The sequence below is a fragment of the Chiloscyllium plagiosum genome, chromosome 2 (genome assembly GCF_004010195.1).
Source record: "Chiloscyllium plagiosum isolate BGI_BamShark_2017 chromosome 2, ASM401019v2, whole genome shotgun sequence".
In the NCBI taxonomy this organism is placed as follows: Eukaryota; Metazoa; Chordata; class Chondrichthyes; order Orectolobiformes; family Hemiscylliidae; genus Chiloscyllium; species Chiloscyllium plagiosum.
Genome location: NC_057711.1, coordinates 96,568,416 through 96,590,449, shown reverse-complemented (window position 1 = coordinate 96,590,449; position 22,034 = coordinate 96,568,416). Strand labels below are relative to the sequence as shown.

General features: G+C 39.8%; 1 protein-coding gene across 1 annotated transcript; it reads left to right on the top strand.

Annotated features, from left to right (window-relative positions):
* Positions 1 to 363: 363 nt before the first annotated feature.
* Positions 364 to 19,093, top strand: LOC122562109 (5,6-dihydroxyindole-2-carboxylic acid oxidase-like). The gene is made up of 6 exons (XM_043714637.1): positions 364 to 1,217; positions 3,613 to 3,817; positions 9,242 to 9,409; positions 14,127 to 14,306; positions 17,423 to 17,566; positions 18,533 to 19,093. The coding sequence occupies exons 1-6, from the start codon at positions 525 to 527 to the stop codon at positions 18,748 to 18,750; spliced, it is 1,608 nt and encodes a 535-aa protein (XP_043570572.1). The 5' UTR covers positions 364 to 524; the 3' UTR covers positions 18,751 to 19,093.
* The last annotated feature ends 2,941 nt before the right edge of the window (positions 19,094 to 22,034 follow it).

Genomic DNA, 22,034 nt, shown 5'->3' with positions numbered 1-22,034 from the left:
TAATTTCTCGTTTCAGTCCTTTCCTCCATCTTTATGTACTTCAAGGGCTCTAGTCTGCCTTTAGTTTCCTCAACCTTACATATGCCTCCTTTTACTTTTTGCCTAAGAACTCTAGCTCAGTTTTTTTTTCATGGCATAATGTATTTGATGGGGAGGATGTTGAGGGAAGAGATTATGCTCGCAGCCATCCCACATGCAGGGAAGAGTAAAGTTCTGTGCAGTCAAGATTCAGAAAGTACATGAATAGTTGGCAAAGAGACTTGTATAGCAACAATGTTTAAAAGAAAGTCATTCAACCGCATCCCGTTTAATCAATGACCTGAACATTCGAGACCTGGACATTCGAGAGAGAAAGAATTATCACGAGGTGAACAGCAGACTTTGGTATGAGATAATTGGGTATTTAAAAGACGAGGAGAGGATTAGTTCCCAATGAAGTCAGTCCACATCATCTTGATGCAGAGAGAAATTAGTGAAATTGTAACAAGAAATTGAAAGGTGTTGTTTTGAGGGGTGGGGGACAAATGGGATCAGTGTTTTTCGCTGCAATCTGCCTGATGCTGGCTGTGCTTTACTCCAGGGCAGTATTGGCTCAGTTCCCCCGGGTGTGTATGCAACCAGAGATGCTGCGAAGTGGAGAGTGTTGCCCAGGTCCGAGTTCGGACCCCGCTGACCGCTGCAGCTCCAGCCGGGGACGGGGTTCTTGCGTTGAGTTAGGGGCCGATTCGGCCCCTCACGGTCCCCAGTACCCCCACGATGGTCTGGACGAGCGGGAGCGCTGGCCCCTGCGCTTCTTCCGCCGCGGCTGTCGCTGCGCTGCGAATTTCGCCGGTTCCGACTGCAGCCTGTGCCGTCCGGGCTGGAGTGGGGTCGACTGCCGGAGCCCGGCTCTGCCGCTGCGCCGCCGTCAGGATGTGCTGAGCCTGAGTGACACCAACAGGAGGCGCCTTGTCCGTGCCCTGCACCTCGCCAAGGTCACCCCTCACCCTGAGCTAGTAATCGTTATCCGCCACCCTGGCAACCTGAGCGCCGGGCAACTGCCCCCTTTCCAGAACATCTCTATTTACAACCTGTTCGTCTGGAGCCACTATTACTCAGTCAGTAAAACCTACCTGGGCGAGGGTCGCACCTTCGGGGGCATCGACTTCTCCCATGAGGGGCCTGCCTTTCTCACCTGGCACCGCTACCATCTACTGCAACTAGAACAAGACATGCAGGTAAGGATAGATCCTCCCCCACCTTACTCCCGAATCACACAGGAGGGTGTGAGAGGCTGTATTTAACATGGTAAGGGCATGCAGTAAATGTAAAGTCGCTGTGGTCCTAAAGGGATGCCCCCTTGTCAGAGGGAAATGACTGGTAGTGGTTTAACTTGGCGGTCACCACCCTGCTGGCAAGATGAGATAATGAGAAAGTTAGGTCAATATGGGTCCCACTTGAACTCACTCTGGCAATACTGTACGTTGCAAACCAGTCGTCCAGCCAACTGAACTAACCAAAAAAAGGTATGCAGTGAGTCTTTGTGAATGCAACATCTATTTCTCGGTATGTTGTATTCAACCTTGTGATTTTTCTTTGTTGGTCGCCAGTGAGAGGGTTGCCATTTTGTGGTCACTACATTGTCAGGGAACTAACTTAAATGAACCTTACCTTACAAACACTGGGAGATTAGCACAGTGAAAAGTCCTCATGCCCCAAATCATCAGGGGAAGATCGAGCAATTGATGCCCTAACCAGACAAGTTACCAGAGAATTAGTACATTATTATTTTACAACAAACTGTAGGCTCATAGTGGTCTTAATGTAATGAAACATCAAGAGGCACTTTTCCAGAGGCTGGAAGGACACAGCACGCCATTAGGAGATGGCGAAGTCGAAGATTTGGGTGTAACCCTTCTTGCCAGTCCTGATGAAGGGTTACACCCAAAATGTAACCCTTGCTGCATTTTTCCAGCCTCCCGACTGTCTACTTTGGGTTCCAGCATCTGCAATTTTTTTTTGTCTCGAATGGAGATTGCTGAAATGTCAGCTTATGATGCTTTAGATATGGATGCTGTTGGGGTGGTTATTGAGGAGCAAGAGAACCCTATTGTTTTTCTTACTGGAATCATCAGACAAACTGGGACCAGAGAATGGATTATTGGCAGATTAGAACTTGCAGATGTATAGTTCAGATAGTTGGAGTCCGAGGGGTTTGTAGTGGATATTAGTGGCTGACATATTCCCTAGAAATAGAAACAGATCTCAAGGAAAGCAGGGTGGGAATTGGAAGTGAAATGGATTAAGTTTCCGATTCCAGATGACAGATGGAAGCAGCACCAGTAATGTTGTCTATGTAGGACTGTATTAAGAAATGTTCCAGATATCCCACAAATGTACGCATAAGTGCAACCTATGTGGGTACCCATGGATGAAAGGGAGCATTACTGGATCTGGTGCTGGTGAAAGAGGTCAGCCAATTGGACAAAGTATCTGTGGGGGACACTTGGATAAAAGTGATCACTGCATCATAAAACTTAGATCCAGTAACGGAGGTGTAAATTGTTATGACTTTAATATTTCTAAGGTGAAGAAGGCTAACTTCAACCCAACCCTATCCCCTTGCCTCAAATGCTTGGCCTCCCCTTGCCCCAACTAGGTCTGCTCACTGTCACTCCCACACTTCTCTAACAACACCTGCCTTCAGCCTTGGCCTCCATGCCTATATTTTTTGTGATGGGTGGGAGGCAGCAACTCCAGGAGGTTGGGTAAACATGGGATTGGATGAGAATAACTAGGTAGAAACAGGATAGGATTGTGAGAGTGTTAAGGGACTGTTGGTTAATGCTCACACCAATGGTGAATGGGATGGGGATCAGCTAGGAGGGAGGTTGGCTGAGTGTCAGGATGTATGTTCCTGTGGTGTACTTTGATGTTCCAAGTGTTTTACTTCATATTACTGAAGTGAGCAGATTTTAAGCAGTGAAAAACACAGTAAATCTGTAAAATGAAGAATAGGGTAAGCAGCCTGGGACTAAAAGGGAGTGAATTATGTGACAATCCAGATAGGCTTTTAAAAACTACAAATGCAATTTTAAACTGTTAAGTACTGCGCATGTGCAGGAGTATTAGCATTTCTGAGATGTATTAGTGACTGGTGTTGAGTCCTGATACCAGATCTTTCAGGTCGATTATCAAGGACAACATTAACAGAAATCACTCTAAGTGAATGACTTTGTAACTATTCATTTGAACACATCCAATGATGAAGTGATAGCTTTTAATTTCTAATAATAGGTGGCACAACATTGACTAGTTTTGAGGGGAATGGATGTTAATGCAGCATATTGAAGCTGGGAGAATATCAAAATTTGGAAGTGGACCACAATTTGCATTGGCTTAATTGACTCTGATTTTATGGTTTGACCAGACACCTTCCAACTTGGGATTTACTGAGCCAAGATAAAATCCATTCTAAAACCACCTCCTTGTAACTCTTTCTTTTTTTACAGTACTTCTTCAATAGTAATTATTTTGTAAACAAAGTTTTCAGATTAACACGCTTGTATCCTATATAAGACTGACTGACTGACTGTTTTGTTTTGTTTTGTTTTGCTTTGCTCATTGATATAGGTGATGCTGCAGGACCCCACATTTTCACTTCCATACTGGAATTTTGCCACAGGGAGAAATACCTGTGACATCTGCACTGATGACCTAATGGGAGCTAGAAACAATTTTGACCCAACCTTAATAAGTCCGAACTCGATCTTTTCCCAATGGCGTAACCTCTGTGAAAGTTTGGAAGACTACGATACTCTGGGAACTATCTGCAATGGTAACCATTTAGAAATACCACGAAGAGAAAATTGCAGGAAATGGAACACTTTTATCTCTATCTATTTAGAAGCTGGGTGATTTTTTTGAATAAAATTGGACAGGGAAAAACTGTAGTATTTTTCTCATTTCTTAGGTTGCTTATTGCAAAGTTCACTCTGCTCCTTGAAAGTTTGGACACCAGTAACCTATTGTCTTGACAATCACTTAGAATCACTTCACCACCCTTCAGCCCATCAGGTCTAGGCTAGCTCGCTACAAGAACAATCTTGGAAGCCCCACTCCTCTCTCCTATCCTGTTGCTAAGCTTTTTTCTTCCTTCAGTTGTTTATCTAAATGGCTTCAGAAAGCTGTTTTTTAATCCTCCCCCACCAGTCTTCTGGCAATGTATTCTAAATCCTAACCGCTCACTGGGTTAAAATATTTTTCTTTGCCTTTGGTTCTTTGGCCAATCTAAAAATTTTGCATATCCTGGTTCTCTTGTCACCAATGGGCCAATCTTTACCTATTATCTCATCCACTTCAACATGTTGAACATCTTTATCGAATCTGCTCACCTTCCCTTCAAGGGTATGTACTTTGACTGCACCTAAACTAGTTCCACTACAAAGAGAACCCCAATGTTCTGTTACAGTTTTGACCACCAAATCTTGATTGCACTTTACATGGTCAGGTCTGTGTTCAATCTAATGAAGCTGGTCTTTTTCAAAATAATTTTACTTGGGATTATTCCTTGTCATTTTTGATAGCCATCCTAAAACTTACAATACTATGATCACTTCACTTTCCTTCAGAGTGAATGCTTGACCTAGCTCCTTCCCCTCAACCAGGTCCAGCAATGACTCTTTTCTTGTTGGATTGGTAATACACTGATGAAGAAAATTCCCCTGAATGCATTTTTGAACTCCTCTCCTTCTCTGCCCTTTTACTATAAGCTTGGCAGTTAACTGTCTCATCATCTGACAATGCTCTTTCATTTTCATACAGTTTAAATGTTGTTTTCCCTGACATTTGGTATTTTTTGCAAGTGCAAAATGAAAAAATGTTGACAATGTATCTTTTAAGTTGCATTCTATCCTTTTGGCACCACCTTATAATTTCTTTTTAAAACTGTTCCTCTTGGTCTTTCCCACTAGTTTAACCTGCAAAGTACACTTGGTAATGTAATGGTATCTGTGTTGTCTATTAGCGTTCTCATTTTTTTTCAGACAACTTATTTATTCTAATCATTTAGAACTGCTTTTTAACTCCGTACTTTTTTTTAGGTCAGTTGCCTCAGGTGCAAAATGTACGTTCCTGCCGAAGTCAGATTTGCATTTTAAATAGGGGCTGAAATTCTGTTTTTCTCCGGCATGCCATTTCTATCAGATCATGAGAGATTTTGAAAGCCTATTAAGAGCATGCCAGGTTTCAGTTCAGAGAAGTTGACTGTTCTGAAAACCAAAAGTCTAAAGTATTATCTTCAAATGTCACAAATGGTGTTGTATTATACTGTAGATATGACTTTAATGCAGTGATTTGTCTCAAGGCACAGCCCTCTTTTAAGGTAAGTATATTTTCTTCATTGTAAGCAGTTTCATAATTGTGCATATGCAGTACAGTATTACTAATGGAGAAAGTACCATAATTTAATACGTGTAAGCAAAACTCACCTATAACATAGTGCTCAGATTTAAATTGACTGGTGAATGACTTATTTAACAAAACCCTGCTTTTAAGAGAAAATGACTACATTTGTTCCCTTATACTGGTCAGACATATCATTTTAAAATGAAAGGGTTTCACTATGAAGCTTTTCTATTATGAATACTTGGCTGGATATCAAATGCAATCTTAGTCATTGAGTTGTGCAGCACAGAAAGAAACCCACCTGTCCTATTCATCCACAATGACCAGATCCTAAATTGATTTGGTCCCATATGCCAGTATTTAGCCCATATCTCTCTTAAACCCTTCCTATCCATGCATCCGGATAGGTACCTTGTAAATGTCATAAATGAGCCAGCTTCCACCACTTCCTCTGGCAGCTTGTTCCATATATGCATCACCCTATAAGTGAAAAAAATTGTCCTTTTTAAATCTTCTCTCACCCGAAATCAATATGCTGTAGTTTTAAACTTGTCGACCCTTTGGGAAAAGACCTTTGGCTGTTCATCACATCCATACTCCTCATGAGTTTATAAATCTCTCTAAGGTCACCTCTCAGCCTCTGACAAACCAGGGAAAATAACTCCAACCAATTCAGCCTCACCCTATAACTGAAACTCTCCAGCCCTGGCAACATCCTTGTAAATCTTTTCAGAGCCCTTTCAGGTTTCACAACATCTTTCCTATAGCAGGGAGACTAGAACTGCACAGAGTATTCCAAAAGTGGCCTAACCAATGTCCTGTGCAGCCACAACATGGCATCTCAACTCCTATACTCAATTCACTGACGAGTAAAGGGGAATGTAGCAAACACCACCTTCACTACCCTATCTGTGATGCCACTTTCAAGGAACTATGAACCTGCACTCCAAGGTCTCTTTGAGCACATTCTCCAGGATCATACCGTTAAGTGTATACATCCTGCCTTGATTTGCCTCCCCAAAATGCAACAACTCACATTTATCTCAACAAAACTCCATCTGGCACTCCTCAACCCTGTGATCAAGGTCCCATTGTTTTGAGGAACAACATTTGCTCTCCATTACTCACCAAGTTTGACATCTGCAAACTTACTTACCATTTCTCCTACTCATGTCAGACCAATCCATTCTAAGGCAATAAATTTCAGGAGATGGCAGAGTTCAGGCATGTAGTAGTTTATTCAAGCATTTCCTGGTATCTTGAAGAGGCCAGAGACCACCATGAATCTGGCCTCTGTGTGAGGGCTCAATTGCCCCCTTAATCTTTGGCTCAAATTGGAAGCAAGGTCAATGGCAGTCTGATTTTAATATAAGCAAATTTTCTTGACTCTAACATGGTGGCAGATCCTCACACTCCCTGTATTTTATTGGCCAACTAATGCTGGGTTGTTCAATTGGTTTGGTTTTCAGTGCATCACTCTATATTAGTAATTGCTGGCTATTGTTTTGATTGGACCATTTTAGTGCATAAGAAGTTAAACGTCAGACACTTGTTTTACTGCGAGGAATCCCTTGCCATCCAGTAATGGCAGCTGTAGTCTATTTTAATCTGTTATTTATACCAGAGTGTAACACAGATTTTTACTAAATGCTGTCTTTGCTCGAAGAAGAGGCCTCCTTCCATTACTTGTAATTAGTTTTTAAACATTCTAATATATTGATTGTTATATTATATCTATAACCACTTTGGAGTCTGTTTATAATTATCTTGAAGAATCTTAGTTTAAAAGCACTCATAATATTGGAAATGATTAGAAGAAAAATTAATTGTTTCTCTTAAGTTGAGTGGAATATTCTTAGCTATTGTTCTGTTATCCCAGATATCTGTGCAAAGTGAAACTGTGCTGAGACCACATCTTTCCCACAATCTCTAATTTCTGTCAAACATGTATTGCAAAGCTTGTTGGGGCTTTAGTCAGCCATTTTATACCCTTCTGTCATGGGCAGCCATAACAGACCACATCCAAATCATATGGCTAGAAATATGACCCAGCACTGATCCTTGTGACAAACTGCTAATCACAGGCCTTCATTCTGAAAAGCAACCCTTCATCACCACCCTCTGTCGCCTGCCTTCAAGCCAGTTCTGTATCCAAATGGCTAATTCTTCTTGGATTCCAATATGATCTAATCCTGCTAACCAGTCTACCATGAAGAACCTTGTCAAACCATGTTGACAAAGTCCACTACCTTCATCAATCTTGTCACCTCTTCAAACTCAAGTTAGTGAGATACAATTTCCCATGCACAAAGCCATGTTGACTATCCCTAATCAGTCCTGATGATGGGCTTTTGCCTGAAACATCGATTTTCCTGCTCTTCGGATGCTGCCTGACCTGCTGTGCTTTTCCAGCACCACTCTGATCTAAACCCTAATCAGTCCTTGCCTTTCCAAATACATACAACCCTGTCCCTCAGAATCCCCCCCAACAACTTACCCACAGCTGAGTATAAGGCTCACTGATCTAAAGTTCTCTGGCTTTTCCCTACCACGTTTCTTAAATAATGGCACCATGTTAGCCAACCTCCAGTCTTCTGGCACCTCACCTGTGGCTATCGATGATAAAAGTATCTCCATAAGGGGCCTAGCAAACGCTTCCCACAAAGTTTTGGGACACACCCGATCAGGTTCTGCAGATTTATCCACTTGTTTTCAGACTCTTCTAATACATGCATTTCCCAAGATATCACTATTTATTTCCCCAAGTTCTGTAGCTTGTGTTTTTCTCCACAGTACGTGGAGAAGCCAGTGTTGGACTGTGTAGACAATCAGAAGTCACATGACATCAGGTTATAGTTCAACAGGTGTATTCAAATTCATAAGCTTTCAACACACTACTTCTTCACCTGATGAAGGAGCAGCACTCTGAAATTTTAAGTAAATCTGTTGGACTATAACCTGATGTCATGTTATGTCTGACTTTCTCCACAGTAAATATTGATGCAAAATACTTCTCTCTGGGTGGTATTCTTTCAGGTCTTGAATTGGAGGCTCTTGACATGTGGTTGAGGCTATGCACAAGGGGGGTAGCCTTCAGTGTCCACTCAAGATTGCTTAGACATTCAGTAAGAATATGGCTGATCTGACTTTTAATCTCAAATCCACATTCCTGCCTACGTCTAATGTTTCATTCCTTTCTTACCATGAATCTATCAACCTATCTATACCCTAATTATTCAAAGACTGTTTCTACCACCTTTTCCAGAAGTGAGCTTTAAAGACTCTTGAGGTACAGACGAAGGGAATTTTGTATGATTTCCATTATAAATGGGTAATCTCTTTCTTTTCGAAGTGAGCCTCCTCTCACATTATAGATTCTCCCATTAAAAAGAAATGTTCTATCCACATGTACATTGTCACCACCCATGTGTTTTAATCAAATTATCTCCTACTTTTCAAAAATTCCAAAAGATACAAGCTTAGTTTGTCCAAGCTCTCAAAACATGGCCATTCCAGGTATAAATTTAGTAAACCTCCTCTGAATTGCTTCCAATGCATGTAAGTCCACCTTTTAAAATAAGGTGACCACGATTGTATGCAATATTCAAATCTGTCTCCCTGAAGTACAACCTTCTACTTTTTTTTGCATTCTGTTTCCCCTCACCATTATTATTAATCAGCTTTCCTAATAATTTGCTGTACATGCATACTAACCTTGTGCAAGGCATGTATGCGGACACTCAGATCTGTATGCAACTTAGACCTTTGGCTATGTTGACAATCTATTAAGCTTGCTCTTTGCTAAACAAAGAGTAAGATAGTAAAGATCCTAACATGTTCATACCACTATCTTCAGATACTGAGGGTGGTCCTATCCGACGGAATCCAGGAGGGAATGTTGCTAGACCAATGGTGCAGCGTCTCCCTGATGCTCAGGACGTAGCAAAATGTTTAGAAGTATCTGATTATGATACACCACCTTTCTACTCCAATTCCGAAAATAGCTTCCGAAACACAGTGGAAGGTAAGTATAGTTAATAATAGTTTTACAATGATTTGTAAAGTGTTTTTAGTAAGGGTCTCTAAAGGAAAATGCTGACAGTGATAGAAAATAAAACTGCTGAATACAAAAGTCAAAGAAAAACCTTTTTAATGTAGGGTCAAAAAAAATTTAACTGTCAAGTGATATATAAGACAGCATTCAAGATAATAGCTACTGATGAGGATAAAGTTTGGCTCTAACAATGCTGTTAGAAATTGAATATTGTAATTAGACAAGCATAAATGTTATAATTGGGTGAATACAATAACATGAGATAAAAGTAACCAAAAGATTGAATATTGATAACAATAAAATTAGTTTACATAAATAAAAAAAACTTGCGATAACCAGTATTGAAATCTGATTTTATTACACAGTGGGTTCCTTGCCTCTGCTTTTTAGTGGAAAATGGTGCTGAGGGATATGCTTGAATAAATGCAGTGTAAGAAATGCTCAAGTGTTATTTGGTCAGTTTTGCAAACCCAGGTAGTTGAATGACTAAAAGCTGTTATAATAGCCTCCAAGAGTGATTTGTAATTTTTATAGTAACCTCGCAGTAAAAACCTATTTCATTAAAAAAAGTCAGCAGAAGTCTGTACTTCCCCATAAGTATTGCACTGAGGGAATCCCAGGATGGTTTGTATGGTCTAGACAGCCACATATGCAAGAGAAATTGAAACTGAGCACAGGGCTCTGAACATGCTCAGCTGGTGACAGAATCTTCAAGAGGCTGAAAGTTTCACTGACTAAAAGGTGGTGAGCTCTCAACCACTAATGCTACCGAAGACTGATAAGCTGGTTCAGATCAGTTGATAGGATCTGAAGAGCTGACCATTCACAGAAGTATGGCACACTCAAACCAATTTGTATTAGGAATGACAATATTTTCAAAAGTAAACAGTTTCACGATAGGACAAATTTCTAAGAAAGACACCATTTAAAGTGTGTGAATTTTAGTCCATTAGGGATTCCATATCTATGGGGTTTAGGTAGCAAGTCTCAGGGCTTTATGCTTAGTGTGTTCCCTTCTTAGTGTCAAGGGTATGATCAGTAGATGGATGGAAAACAGCTTTCTTCCAAGCAGAGATTAACTTTAATGAGCTAGAAATTAAGTAGGTTGAGATCCTGCAATCTTAGGAGGTCCAGAGGAAAGTTCAGGGATTGGATCTCAAAGGAGGTGGGCTGGATTTTTCATTAACCAAGTGAGTATCACATTGTTAAATTTGTAAACCAGAAGGCACCCCATCTTTTCAAAAGGGCCCTGTCCGTCATTTTTATTTGGAAGGTTAGGATGGAGTTGTCTCTGGATTCTCAACTTCCCGACTACCAAACTGGAGTCAATAAGGACAGGTGACAACACCACCTCCATAATAATCTTAATCTTGTGTGCCATGTAAGGCTGCGTACTTAGTCCTTACACACACTGGCCAAATTCCCCACCAACTCAATTTGCAAGTTTGCTGATGACTCCACTATTGTATATCATAACTCAAACATCAAAATCAAGTGCAGAAAAGAGCACTTAGCAGCATGGTGTAAAGACAATCTCTCCTTCAACACCAGCAAAACTAGGGACTGGTCATCCACTTCAGGAAGCGGAGTGGAGGGCAAGTCCCTGTTTATCTATGGTGCTGAGGTGGAGATGGCCAATATCATCAAGTTCCTGGGAGTGGTGATCACCAACAATTCGTGCTGGTCCATCTATGTTGATACTACTGTTAAGAAAGCATAAAGCCTCAACTTCCTCAGTATGCTAAGGAAATTTGGCATGTCTATAAAGACTCTCTCAGATTTTAATAGCTGAACCAATGAAAGCATCACAGCATGGTGTGGCAACTTCTCTTCTCAAAACTGCAAGAAATTACAGAGTTGTGAACACAGCCCAGTCCATTATGCAACTTCCCATCCATTGACTTCATCTATACTCCTGCAGCATAGGGAAAGCAACCAACATCAAAGACCCCCCACCCCGGTTGCACTTTCCACCCTCTTCTGTCACAAGAATAGCTTCTTCCCTATTATCAGACTTTGAATAGACCTCTCAAATGTTTGTCTGCATCTTCTTGGCAGCTGTAATACTTCCCTGCATTCTGTGTTCTGTTATCCTGATGTACTTATAGTACAATCTGCCTGTAAAGCATGTAAGACAACACTTGTACAAGTGACAGTAATAAATCAAAAGGTTATTGGGAAGGGCAGGAAAATGGGCATGAGGAATGTCAGATCTGCCCAACTCCTAATGAATGGTGGAACAGGTTCAAGGGCCAAATGGCTACCTATTTCTTACTAATGGCCTTGTCTTAACAGGGCCTAAAAAGTTTACAATTTCTGGATTATTACCAGAGCTAAGGAGGATTTGGGAAAATAAGAGATTGAGGGATTGGTGTGGACAAAGGCTGTTATGTCTCTCATATCTTAAGTCCACATCCCATTCCTGTATTCCTATTTCCTGCTTTTGTGAAGTTGGGTAGAGTATTTGTGGATTGGAAGGCAGGATGTTGGAATTTGTGTGTAAAATAGCAGAGGGAAAGGTGTAAAGAGTACATGGTTTAATTTTTTTTTCACGATGCTTAAAGATTTAAAAAGATCTGTGGGCAGCAGCTTGCCAGTTCCAGGTGATCAAATTGAAAATATTTGTACCAAAAGACTATACTGTTAGCAGGCACAACAGATTTTTAAAATTTAGTCAATTACTTTAAACCAGGCACTTCGGCAAAGGAACAATTGAATTTAAATCTGATGGTTGTGACAACCTGGAACCAATCAGATTGTAAAGAGATTAATAGGTCATCAAGGATATATTCGAAAATCAGGGAGAGCAAACTGCCATCTAAAGCGATTACTATCTGAATTACTATCATATGATGAAAAGTACAGTGGTACTCTTAACTAAAATTCCTAACATAAGAATGGAAAGAGGTAGTTCCTGATGCAAGAATTGAGGAGGCATCCTGAAAGATCAGTGGAGAGGGTGTGGGGTATTCAGGAAGATGTATTCTGCCTGTAATTTTGAGAATTTTTAATGGAACACCATTGGAATGTTGTTTTATTTGGTAATAGCTAGTAATTAGAGGGGAATTGTTTAGTTTGTTAGTGGTTCTATTAATTTGTTCACTGTTGGAGTTAGATAAATAAATTATTTGTTGATTATAGAATGAGTGAAGGGATTTCCTTTCTTTTTCTCTTTTTTAACAGATTTGCGGGGTGGATTGGGTTATACCACTTGTCTTACTACTTTTTAAACAGATTGAGGTGAGCCTGTCTGGATATCTTGGCTTTAGTTATCAGAGCGGGAGTCAGCCTCCTCTCCATAACCATTCACCCAGTGTCCATTATGTGTAGAACTCAACAATCTAGTTTTGGACAAAAAAGAGAAGGCTAAAGCATTTGCGCTTCAGCCAAAAGTGCTGAGTGCATAATCCAGCTTGAGTTCAGAGGTCCGAGCATCACATGCCTGTCTTCAGCCAATGTGACTCACACCATGTGATATCAAGAAACTATTAGGCACGGATGCACCAAAGGATATGGAGCCTGACAGCATTGTGGTAATAGTAATAAAGACTTGTGCTCCAGAGCTTGACACACCAGTATCCATTACTCAAAATATGGATAATTGCCCAGGATGTTGTTTTCACAAGACAAATGCAACCTGGTCAATTGCTGCTGTACTCCATCATCTGTAAAATGATTGAAGGTGTCAGTAATGCTTTGCAATAAATTGTTATTTAAGTTTGTGATCTACAAGGGCCACTAAGCTTCTGGTGAACAGTGATGTCAAGGCCAGTAAATGCTGACTTTGACCATCTGCAATCAATAACCCTGCACAACAGTGGAATCAATGGCAGTGCAGTGGTGGAGAACTCTTGCTCTCTCACGCTCCTCTATTGTACTAAATATGATGATGGTTGTAGTTCCTGTTCCAGGATAAATCCCCACATTCTGTGAATTAAAGAAAAAACTACTAGGGTCAGATAGAAAAGCTAGTATCATATAATCCCTGCAGTACAGATAATGGCTATTTCGGCCCACCAAGTAGAGCTCAAGTCAAAAACTGTGCTTTGGGCAATCGCAAAGGGAAAAGTGAAAGGTCAAAAGTGATTCAACCAAGAGACCTAGTTTAAAGGACTTTAGGCATTTCTTTCCATCAGAAGCAATTAACTCTATATAGCTTGAGGCAACACTGCTATAATGGGTAAAGGTGAAAGGGCAGACTTCCAATCACCAGGGCTGGGAGCTGAATATACCAGCTTACGGCATGCAGGAAAGCTGGAGAAAATGATATTACCATGAATGATTTTTAAGGGTGAAGTAACTTCAAAGATAAGTGAAGAAATAATCAGGTTAGTGGAACTATTATTTCTGATATTAGGCAGCATAGTCTTTAAAATTAGTGCTAGATCTTCCTCAAAGTTGAGGACTTCCACACAAACTAATAGAAATTGGTAACTCTTTCACAATTTTAAAAATGTATGCTATTTGAGAGGTTTGTTTCGTTCTCCTAAAGTGTTTTAAAGAATATGGGACAAAGGCAGGTTAACTCCTGTTGGGTTGTAGCCAAATCTTAGTGAATGCTGAGGGGAACAGATTCAAGGGGAAATTGTCTACTCAAACAGGACTCCTGTGCTAGTTTTAGAATTTGCCTTAAATATACTGCCTTTCTAATTTTTAACTTTTGAATTGGTTGTGGTCTGCCTTCTAGGTTATAATGATCCTTCAGGACTGTATGATCCAGCAGTTCGCAGTTTACATAATTTGGCACATTTATTTCTTAATGGAACTGGTGGACAAACCCACTTGTCTCCGAATGACCCTATCTTTGTTTTACTGCATACATTTACTGATGCAATCTTTGATGAATGGTTGAAGAGGAGTAAAGCAGGTAATCCGACAAACTCATTTTAATTATTGTTGCTGGACCTTTTTAATATTGATCTTTTTATGGAGATTTCAAATAAGAGTTTGGACATCTTTATAATAACTTGTGTATTGGTCAGGACAGTTCTTGGGTTCAAGAGTCATATAGAACTTGAAATTTTAACACATTTTTTTCTCTTTCACAGATGCTGCTTAATGAGTTTCTCCAGCATTTACTTTTCTTCTAGTTCATGACGTGAGCAAAATTGACTATTCCAGCGTTTATTACCCATTCCTAATTGCCTCGGAGAAGGCAGTGGTAAGCAGCCATGTGAACCATTGCAGCCCTTGGAAGTAGGGGCACCTTCAGTCCTATTTGGAAGGATGATTCAGGAATTTGACCCAGTGACCTTGATGGAATGACTATATTTGTTACAAATCAGTATTCAAATAGTCAATCTTAATGGAATCATAGTCCTACAACAGAAATGGACTCTTTGGCTCAATTCGTCCAAGTTGACCAGGTTTCTTAAATTGAACTAGTCCTATTTGCCTGCATTTGGCCTATATCACTCTCTACCTTCCTATCCACGAACCTGTCCAAATGTCTTTAAAATGTAATTATACTGACCTTAAACATTTCCTCTGGCAGCTCATTCTATATATGCACCAGCCTCTGTGGAAATCGTCCCTCAGGTCTCTCGTTTTAAATCTTTCCCCTCTCACCTTTTAAACTTATGCCATCTACCTCATCTATTCCCATGATTTTATAAACCTCTAAGGTCATCCCTTAGCCTTCAATGCTGCAGGTTGTTGGAACCATTCTCAAATCTTATCTGCAGCACTCCAATATGATTGTACCTCTGGATGCATTAGATCATAGGGATTTTCAAACTGTGTGTAGTCTAATGTCCTTTTTTTAACCAATTTGTAATCCATCCAACATTTCAGCTACCACCTCTAAACTTTGGCAGTATCTTCCTTGGTGAAGACAGATGCAAAGTACTGTTTTTATTCCCTTTATAGATGCCATATGCCTCCATGAATCAATTCCCTTTTTTCATTTGATCACTTGTCAACTCTGCACCTCCCTTGCCATCCACCAATTACTTGGATGCTTATAGAAAACTTGGAATTCCTTCATATATGCATGACCTTTTCTTGTGCTTAGTTTTTAAAAAAAATTAAAATTTCTTCTCTGAACTTTGTATATTAAACCCATTTTCACCTTGTAATATTGTTGACCTAAAATCTGCTCCATTTTATCTTGCTTTCTATATTTTTTCTTCGTCCAGAGTGTTCTGGTTTGATGTTTCACCTTTATCCTCCTTGTGGGAATGTAGCTTGACTAACTGAGTCACTCTTTACAGATGGTTCATTGTGCCAGTTTTGTCTGCTAAAGTGTGATTTAAGTACATTGAACCACCCTACCTCCACCCTGATTGACTAACTTTATTCTGGACTGCTTATCCAATTGCATGGTTACAAACAGTGGACCAACATCATGAAACATGTCATACATTCACATCCCAGCTCAGTAAATCAAATACAGGCTTTATTGTATTTACATTCACTAACCTACATATTACTTTACCATTTCTTACTCTGGTGCTATCTGTGCCAATTCTGTGTACCTTGTCTTTTTTTTACCCCTTTTTCTTTAGTGGTCTCTCCTCAAACCCATTCACCTGCTAAATTAGTTTCAACCTTCCCCAATAGTAACAGCAAACTGTTATTGCAAGGCTAGTTTTCCAAAAAGTTAAATCACAAATCTAAACCCCTCACTAATGTATGATCTTTTCTGACAGATACTAACCTATTCTCAGCTATTTCCTGTATGTTGTCAAGGACCATAGCCAGTTAGAGTCCTAGAAACATAATGGCATACAGGGTCAATTTGGGCCCATCAAGCATAAACCAGTTCTGCCAGTCCACTTCCAAACCCTGTCCCCATGGCATCTTCATTAAACTCCACTAGCCAATCCAAATTCCTTTTTTTCAGAAATAATTCTGTTTCTGTTTCCAGCATTCTGTTGGACAGCATGTTCTCTATCATGACCATGTTGTTTTTAAGTAACTTTTTTCTCACATTCCTCACTGTTTACCCCCCCCCATCCCCAACCCATTCTATGCTTTGTACCAAAACACCATTGTAAAATCAGCTGATGTGGACAGTGTTTTGTTGTTCAAGCTTATCATAATCTTTTACCTGTCTATCCAATCTCCCCTTGAGTCACTGATCACAATTCCCAGCTTCATCAACCTATACATATAGTAAATTCCTCATCCTGACAATACATTTAATTCTGGTAAATCTTTTTTCTGCTTGTCTTCTCAAGGACCTCTCTATCCCATCCTTATGAATCTGTGATAATTAGAACTGTCAGCCAAGCTGTGTGTGACCTGATATAATGGTTGATTGTCCACTACCATTTAGGAGTGGCTGTGTCCTGGTCAGAGCTTTGATCTGCTCCCCTGATTGTGGGAGCACTTTGTTCTAAGATGCACTGTTCCATTTGCGTCTCTTTTGTAGCCCTTTATTGTTTGTTCACCAGGTTGGCATCATATTTCTTACGCTCCACCTGGTGTTCTACACTCTGCATTGACCCAGGATTGATCCCTTAGCTTTATCCTAATTGGTCAAATGACATATGATTCAACATGTTGCATCCTATTAAATATACTTCTGTTGCTTATGACTACCCAGAGTACCCAATTCTAAATCTGTTCCATTTAGCATAGTTTGCGTCATGGGACTAGACCAAAGGTGTCTTCTATCTGAAGCCTGGATCTATTTCAAATTTTGCTTAACTGGAACACAACTTCCATTCTTTAGTCATATCCACAAGCACTCTGCACATCATTCTCATTATTTGTCTGTGATCCCTCAGCTTTACATGTTGCCCAGTTCCTTTTTTAAAAAAATACACTTTCTCCACAATAATCTTCCAGTTCTGAAAAAGGATCTACACTCTCCCCAAAGAACATTGTTTATCTCTTCGGTCCCTTCACTTGGTATGAATTCTAGCACTTGGAGTTTTCTTTTGCTAATATCGTACAATGAAATGGTTCGTATGCCTAGTTAATGCCACCATGTTTGGTTTAGAAATCACTTCATTTCCTCCCCCTTTCTCTCCTCAGATTTATCAGCCTTTCCATTTGAAAATGCTCCCATAGGACATAATCAAGAGTACAATATGGTTCCTTTTTGGCCTCCAGTCACCAATGCAGAAATGTTTGTGCCTGCAGAAAATCTTGGCTACACCTATGACATTCAATGGCCAAGTAAGTTTTCATTTCGCCAGCAAACACTTCTTCTCCTTCTCCCTTTAGTGAATAGGATAAGCAATCTTAAGCATCAGGTTTTGAAGGTGTTAAATAATTTGTGTAGCTTTCAACCAGGCTTGAACTTCTTTCTAAAAGATATTAATGTGCTGGAAACTGATGAAAGAAGGTTTAGTAGACAATACCTAGAATGTGTGATTGCCTTTTGAGGAGAGGCTGGACTTGTATCCACTTGAGTTTAAAACAGCTGCTCTTCCCCAACCCTCCCCTTCCCTTCCCTCATGACTTAATTGTAATATTTAAGGTTCTGAAGGGATTTGATTGGGTGGATGTGGAAGAGAATCTAGAACTTGGAGTCATGTTTTAACAATATGGGGATGCCATTTAAAACAACTGAAGAAACATTTTCTTTCTCAATACAGACCCCATTGGCACTCCCTTCCTCAGACTGCAGCTGATGTAAAATGTTTAAATATTTTTAAGGCAGATTATCAGGCGTGTTGAGGAATATGAACTTGAGGTTAAAATCAAATCGGACATGATCATATTGAATGGTGGAACAGACTGTAATGACCAGTGATGAGCAGGCCTGTATTAATCAGCTTGTTCTCTGTAAAAAGTATTTTGAATTCCAGACTGAAAAAGACCACTGAAACATGCAAGTACAGCTTTCTAAATGCTCAAAAGATACCGAGCTTTGGGTATAAATTTTAGTACTCAGATTCTTGTGTGTGCAGGAAAACACATCCTACCTCAGCTACAAGGCCTGTGTTCAAGTTCCACTTGCTGTAGAAGTGCGTAATAACACATTTTGAGCAAGTTGATTTCAAAAATATATCCTACAGTTGAGTATTTCAAAAATTGCATATGGGCATACCTTGAATCAGTCACATGGGTACATTTTTGCTCAATATTTGTTCAATTTGGACTGAATGAAACATTCTTAACCTTGCATATCCTCTGCAGATCAGCCACTTTCGTTGCTGGAGATGATAACTGTGGGGATCATATCTGCTCTATGTTTGGTTGCTATTGTTTTCACAATCTCCACGCTACTTTTACGCCGCAGAAGAAGAAAACTGTCAGCAAGTGAACTGAACCAACCTCTCTTACAGACTCCATATCCACATTACTCTGATTATGATGCACCAACGGTGCCCCAAAAAGCAGCACCATCAATCTGAATTTCTGTTTGTGCTTTCCTTCCAGCATATTGGCTTGGTATGAAAAATACTGATTTCATGTAACTAGTTGTGTGCAAATGTATCTGAATTGTTCAGATCAAAGACAAACTGGAAGGATGCTTTACAATTTCTAATCTTTGTAATGAAAATGGTTGTTTCTGGCCTATAAATGGAAGCTGTAATGGTTTTTAATTTAAAACTCAAAGTTTGAGAACTTTGTGGTTGACAAATCTAACTTTTCTGCTAAATTGATTGACAAAAACTTTGACTTCAATAAACACACTAACCACCATGAAATTAATATTGCTGTTATCATCAAATAAAATGACCCTTTGAAATAGGACATATTTCTAGACCAAACAAGCTTCTTTTGTCAGAGATTAGGTACACCTTATTGACTTCTCACCTATCTCTTTTGATTCCAGTCTGTTCAGATATTCTCAGGGTATCATTACATGGTAACTTCTCCCACAATTTTATATCTTTGATGATGTGAATGCTCCACTCGCTTGTCTTTTTCATCACCTTTACAACTAAACACCAATTTCAGATCACTTCAAAGGCAGCCTTTACAACAGCTAGAGTAATTTTCTTAACTTTTCATTTCCCAGTTTGTCTAAACTGCAAGAGATGTAGCAGTGACCTGACATAATTGCATCAGTCACAGTCTTTGCTTTTGAGAATAAGAAATCAAGCGATCCCACAAATGTCTCCATGATTCTTTGTAAATGAGCCAGTCACATTAAAGCCATCTTGATGGTCACTTATTCTCTGGAATCATAACCCAATCCAGCAGCTGGCATAATTCAGTTAGTGTCCCTGGATATCCTTGGACTGCATCAGCCTAATGACTCTCAGCCAGAGGAAATGGCATGAGGATGAAAGACTTTCACCCTTGTGTCTTGAACCAACCTGAGAGGCCCTTCATTTATGGCTGCTTCATGTGGATGCTGTTCTGCTCAAAGTTGCTGCTGGTCCTGAGCTCACTAGTTCATCTGTTCCATTTTCATCTTTTGATGCTATCTGTATGGTAGTAACAGAAGTGATAACTCCTGTTGCTGAAACCATCAGTCCATGCTTGCGATGACTGTGAGAAACACAAACAGAATAGACCCTAACAATGTGAGGAGTCAGTATTCACATGCACAACTAATATCTTTGTGGTTTCCTGCATACAGTTGGATATGGAACAGTGGCAAGATGGGCCATGGAATGCCTCAACATGAATGTTTGACATTGAATTTTCATCTGATGAATGTATGTCCTTTCATGTGACAAAGATAGTAAGAGAGTGTAAGTGATGATTAGGCTGTGAATCTTTCTCCTCCCAGTTTGCATCACTCATGAACGGGTCATTGCATTTTAGAGATCAACATTACAATAATAGTTGCTGATACATGCCTAACTGCAGCAAAGCAGTGCATAAGTGTTCTGAGAATTGATCAGAAATGTGTCATGGCGGAGCAGAGTGCTTGGCACGTGGTAGATACCAGTGTTTGCAGACATGAGGCGCATGCAGCTACTGCCCTGGAACATGCCCTGAGATACGTTGGTGCTGATTGTTGAAGATGTAGGTCTGGAGAATCAAACGTCAAGCTGGAGTCACCAGGTACTGGATCGGGAAGTCTTGGTGTTCAGATTCAACCTATCAGACAGCACAATAGGAACCTGTATGTCAGTTGTGTTAGATTAAATAATAATGAGGATGATAATGGGCAATAAGTCTTGTTGATTGGTTTCCTGCTGATCATTAGTCAAAATCTTGTCACAATGTCCAGGACTTAGTGGGACAATGTGCCATGTTATTCTTCATCTAGAAAGGCCTCACTTGGCTTCTCACATGTTTCTCTCAGAATTCTTGTCACATCCTTTAAGGCCTGGGAAGATTTTAATCCTTTTAGATATGGCACTATATCACAATAACCATAAATCATTGCATTTCCTGTGAGAATGTCCTTCCTGTCTGAGGAATATTTAAGCACCATCTATGTTTAACCATGTGATTATTATAAACATATTAAAATAGGGAAATTGGTTCATCCAACATACCCCACCATGATGGCAGGACAGTTTTGGCTAAACATTCCTTTTCCTCTGACATATCCTTCCCACCATCAGAGCTGGGAGAGGCAGCCAAACAGGAGCAAACAATAATGAGGAAAAAACACACCAGTAACCTTCTTCTGCAACCTTCTCTGGCCAGTCCAGTAGATCAGAAAGTTTTCTCAATAAACATGCTATTTTACCTTCTGTATGATGTGGTCTCAGCCCCAGTTGTGATCCAGCTCTCTCTGTGGTGTGCTGAGTGGTGAGCTGGAAGTTCATAGCTCTTTGGGAAAAGACAAACTACTTAACTTCTTTTAAACCCATGCCTGGTCCTTGTCAAACGTTTACACTAGAAAAGGGATGTGATGCGACTATTTAATAGATTATGATGAATTCCTCAATAAACTTACATTGGTCTAATCTAAAGAAGCCAAGATCTTTGTGGCTGAGTAGATTTTCTGGATTAATTGAAACAAAATGGTGGAAAAAGCATATAAAATGAGGTGACGACAAAATGATTAAAAAGGTCATTGATTTTAACGTTTTTCTGTGTTTTGCTGAAGGAATGGGAGTTTTTTTTAATCATTGTCAGGATTCAGCCCTAATAACTGAACTGTCATAGTTTCTGACTGAATTTTGTTTTAAAACAGACACAATGTGATAATGTAGATTATTTATCAATGAACAGAGCGGACATCATCATAGCATTGTGATTCATGAATATACGGTTGATTGGATGACGTAAAGGTGGTAACAACATTATCAAGCCAAAGCTGAAGTCAAAGTTTATTAAAATCAAGAGATAAGCCTCTTTGCAGGGAAAACAGGCAAATTCTAATGAGATGAGGAGGCGATGGTCTAGTGGTATTATTGCTAGACTATTAATCCAGAAATTCAAGTCATGTTCTGGAGACCCAGGTTCAAATCTAGAATTAGAATGCAATAATAAAAAAATCTGGAATTAAGACTTTAATGATGACCACAAAACTATTGTCAACTGTTGGGGAAAAAAAAATCTGATTCATTAATATGTTTTAGGCAAGGAAACTGCACTCTTAACACTCTACATATGTCTCCAGATCCACACCAAAGTGGTTAACTCTTAACTGTCCTGTGGGCAATTCGGAATGGGCAATAAATACTGGCCGAGCCAGTGACATCTAAATTCTGTGAACAGAACATAGAACATAGAACTGTACAGAGGAGAGGAGAGGATGCAGAAGAGGTTTACCAGGATG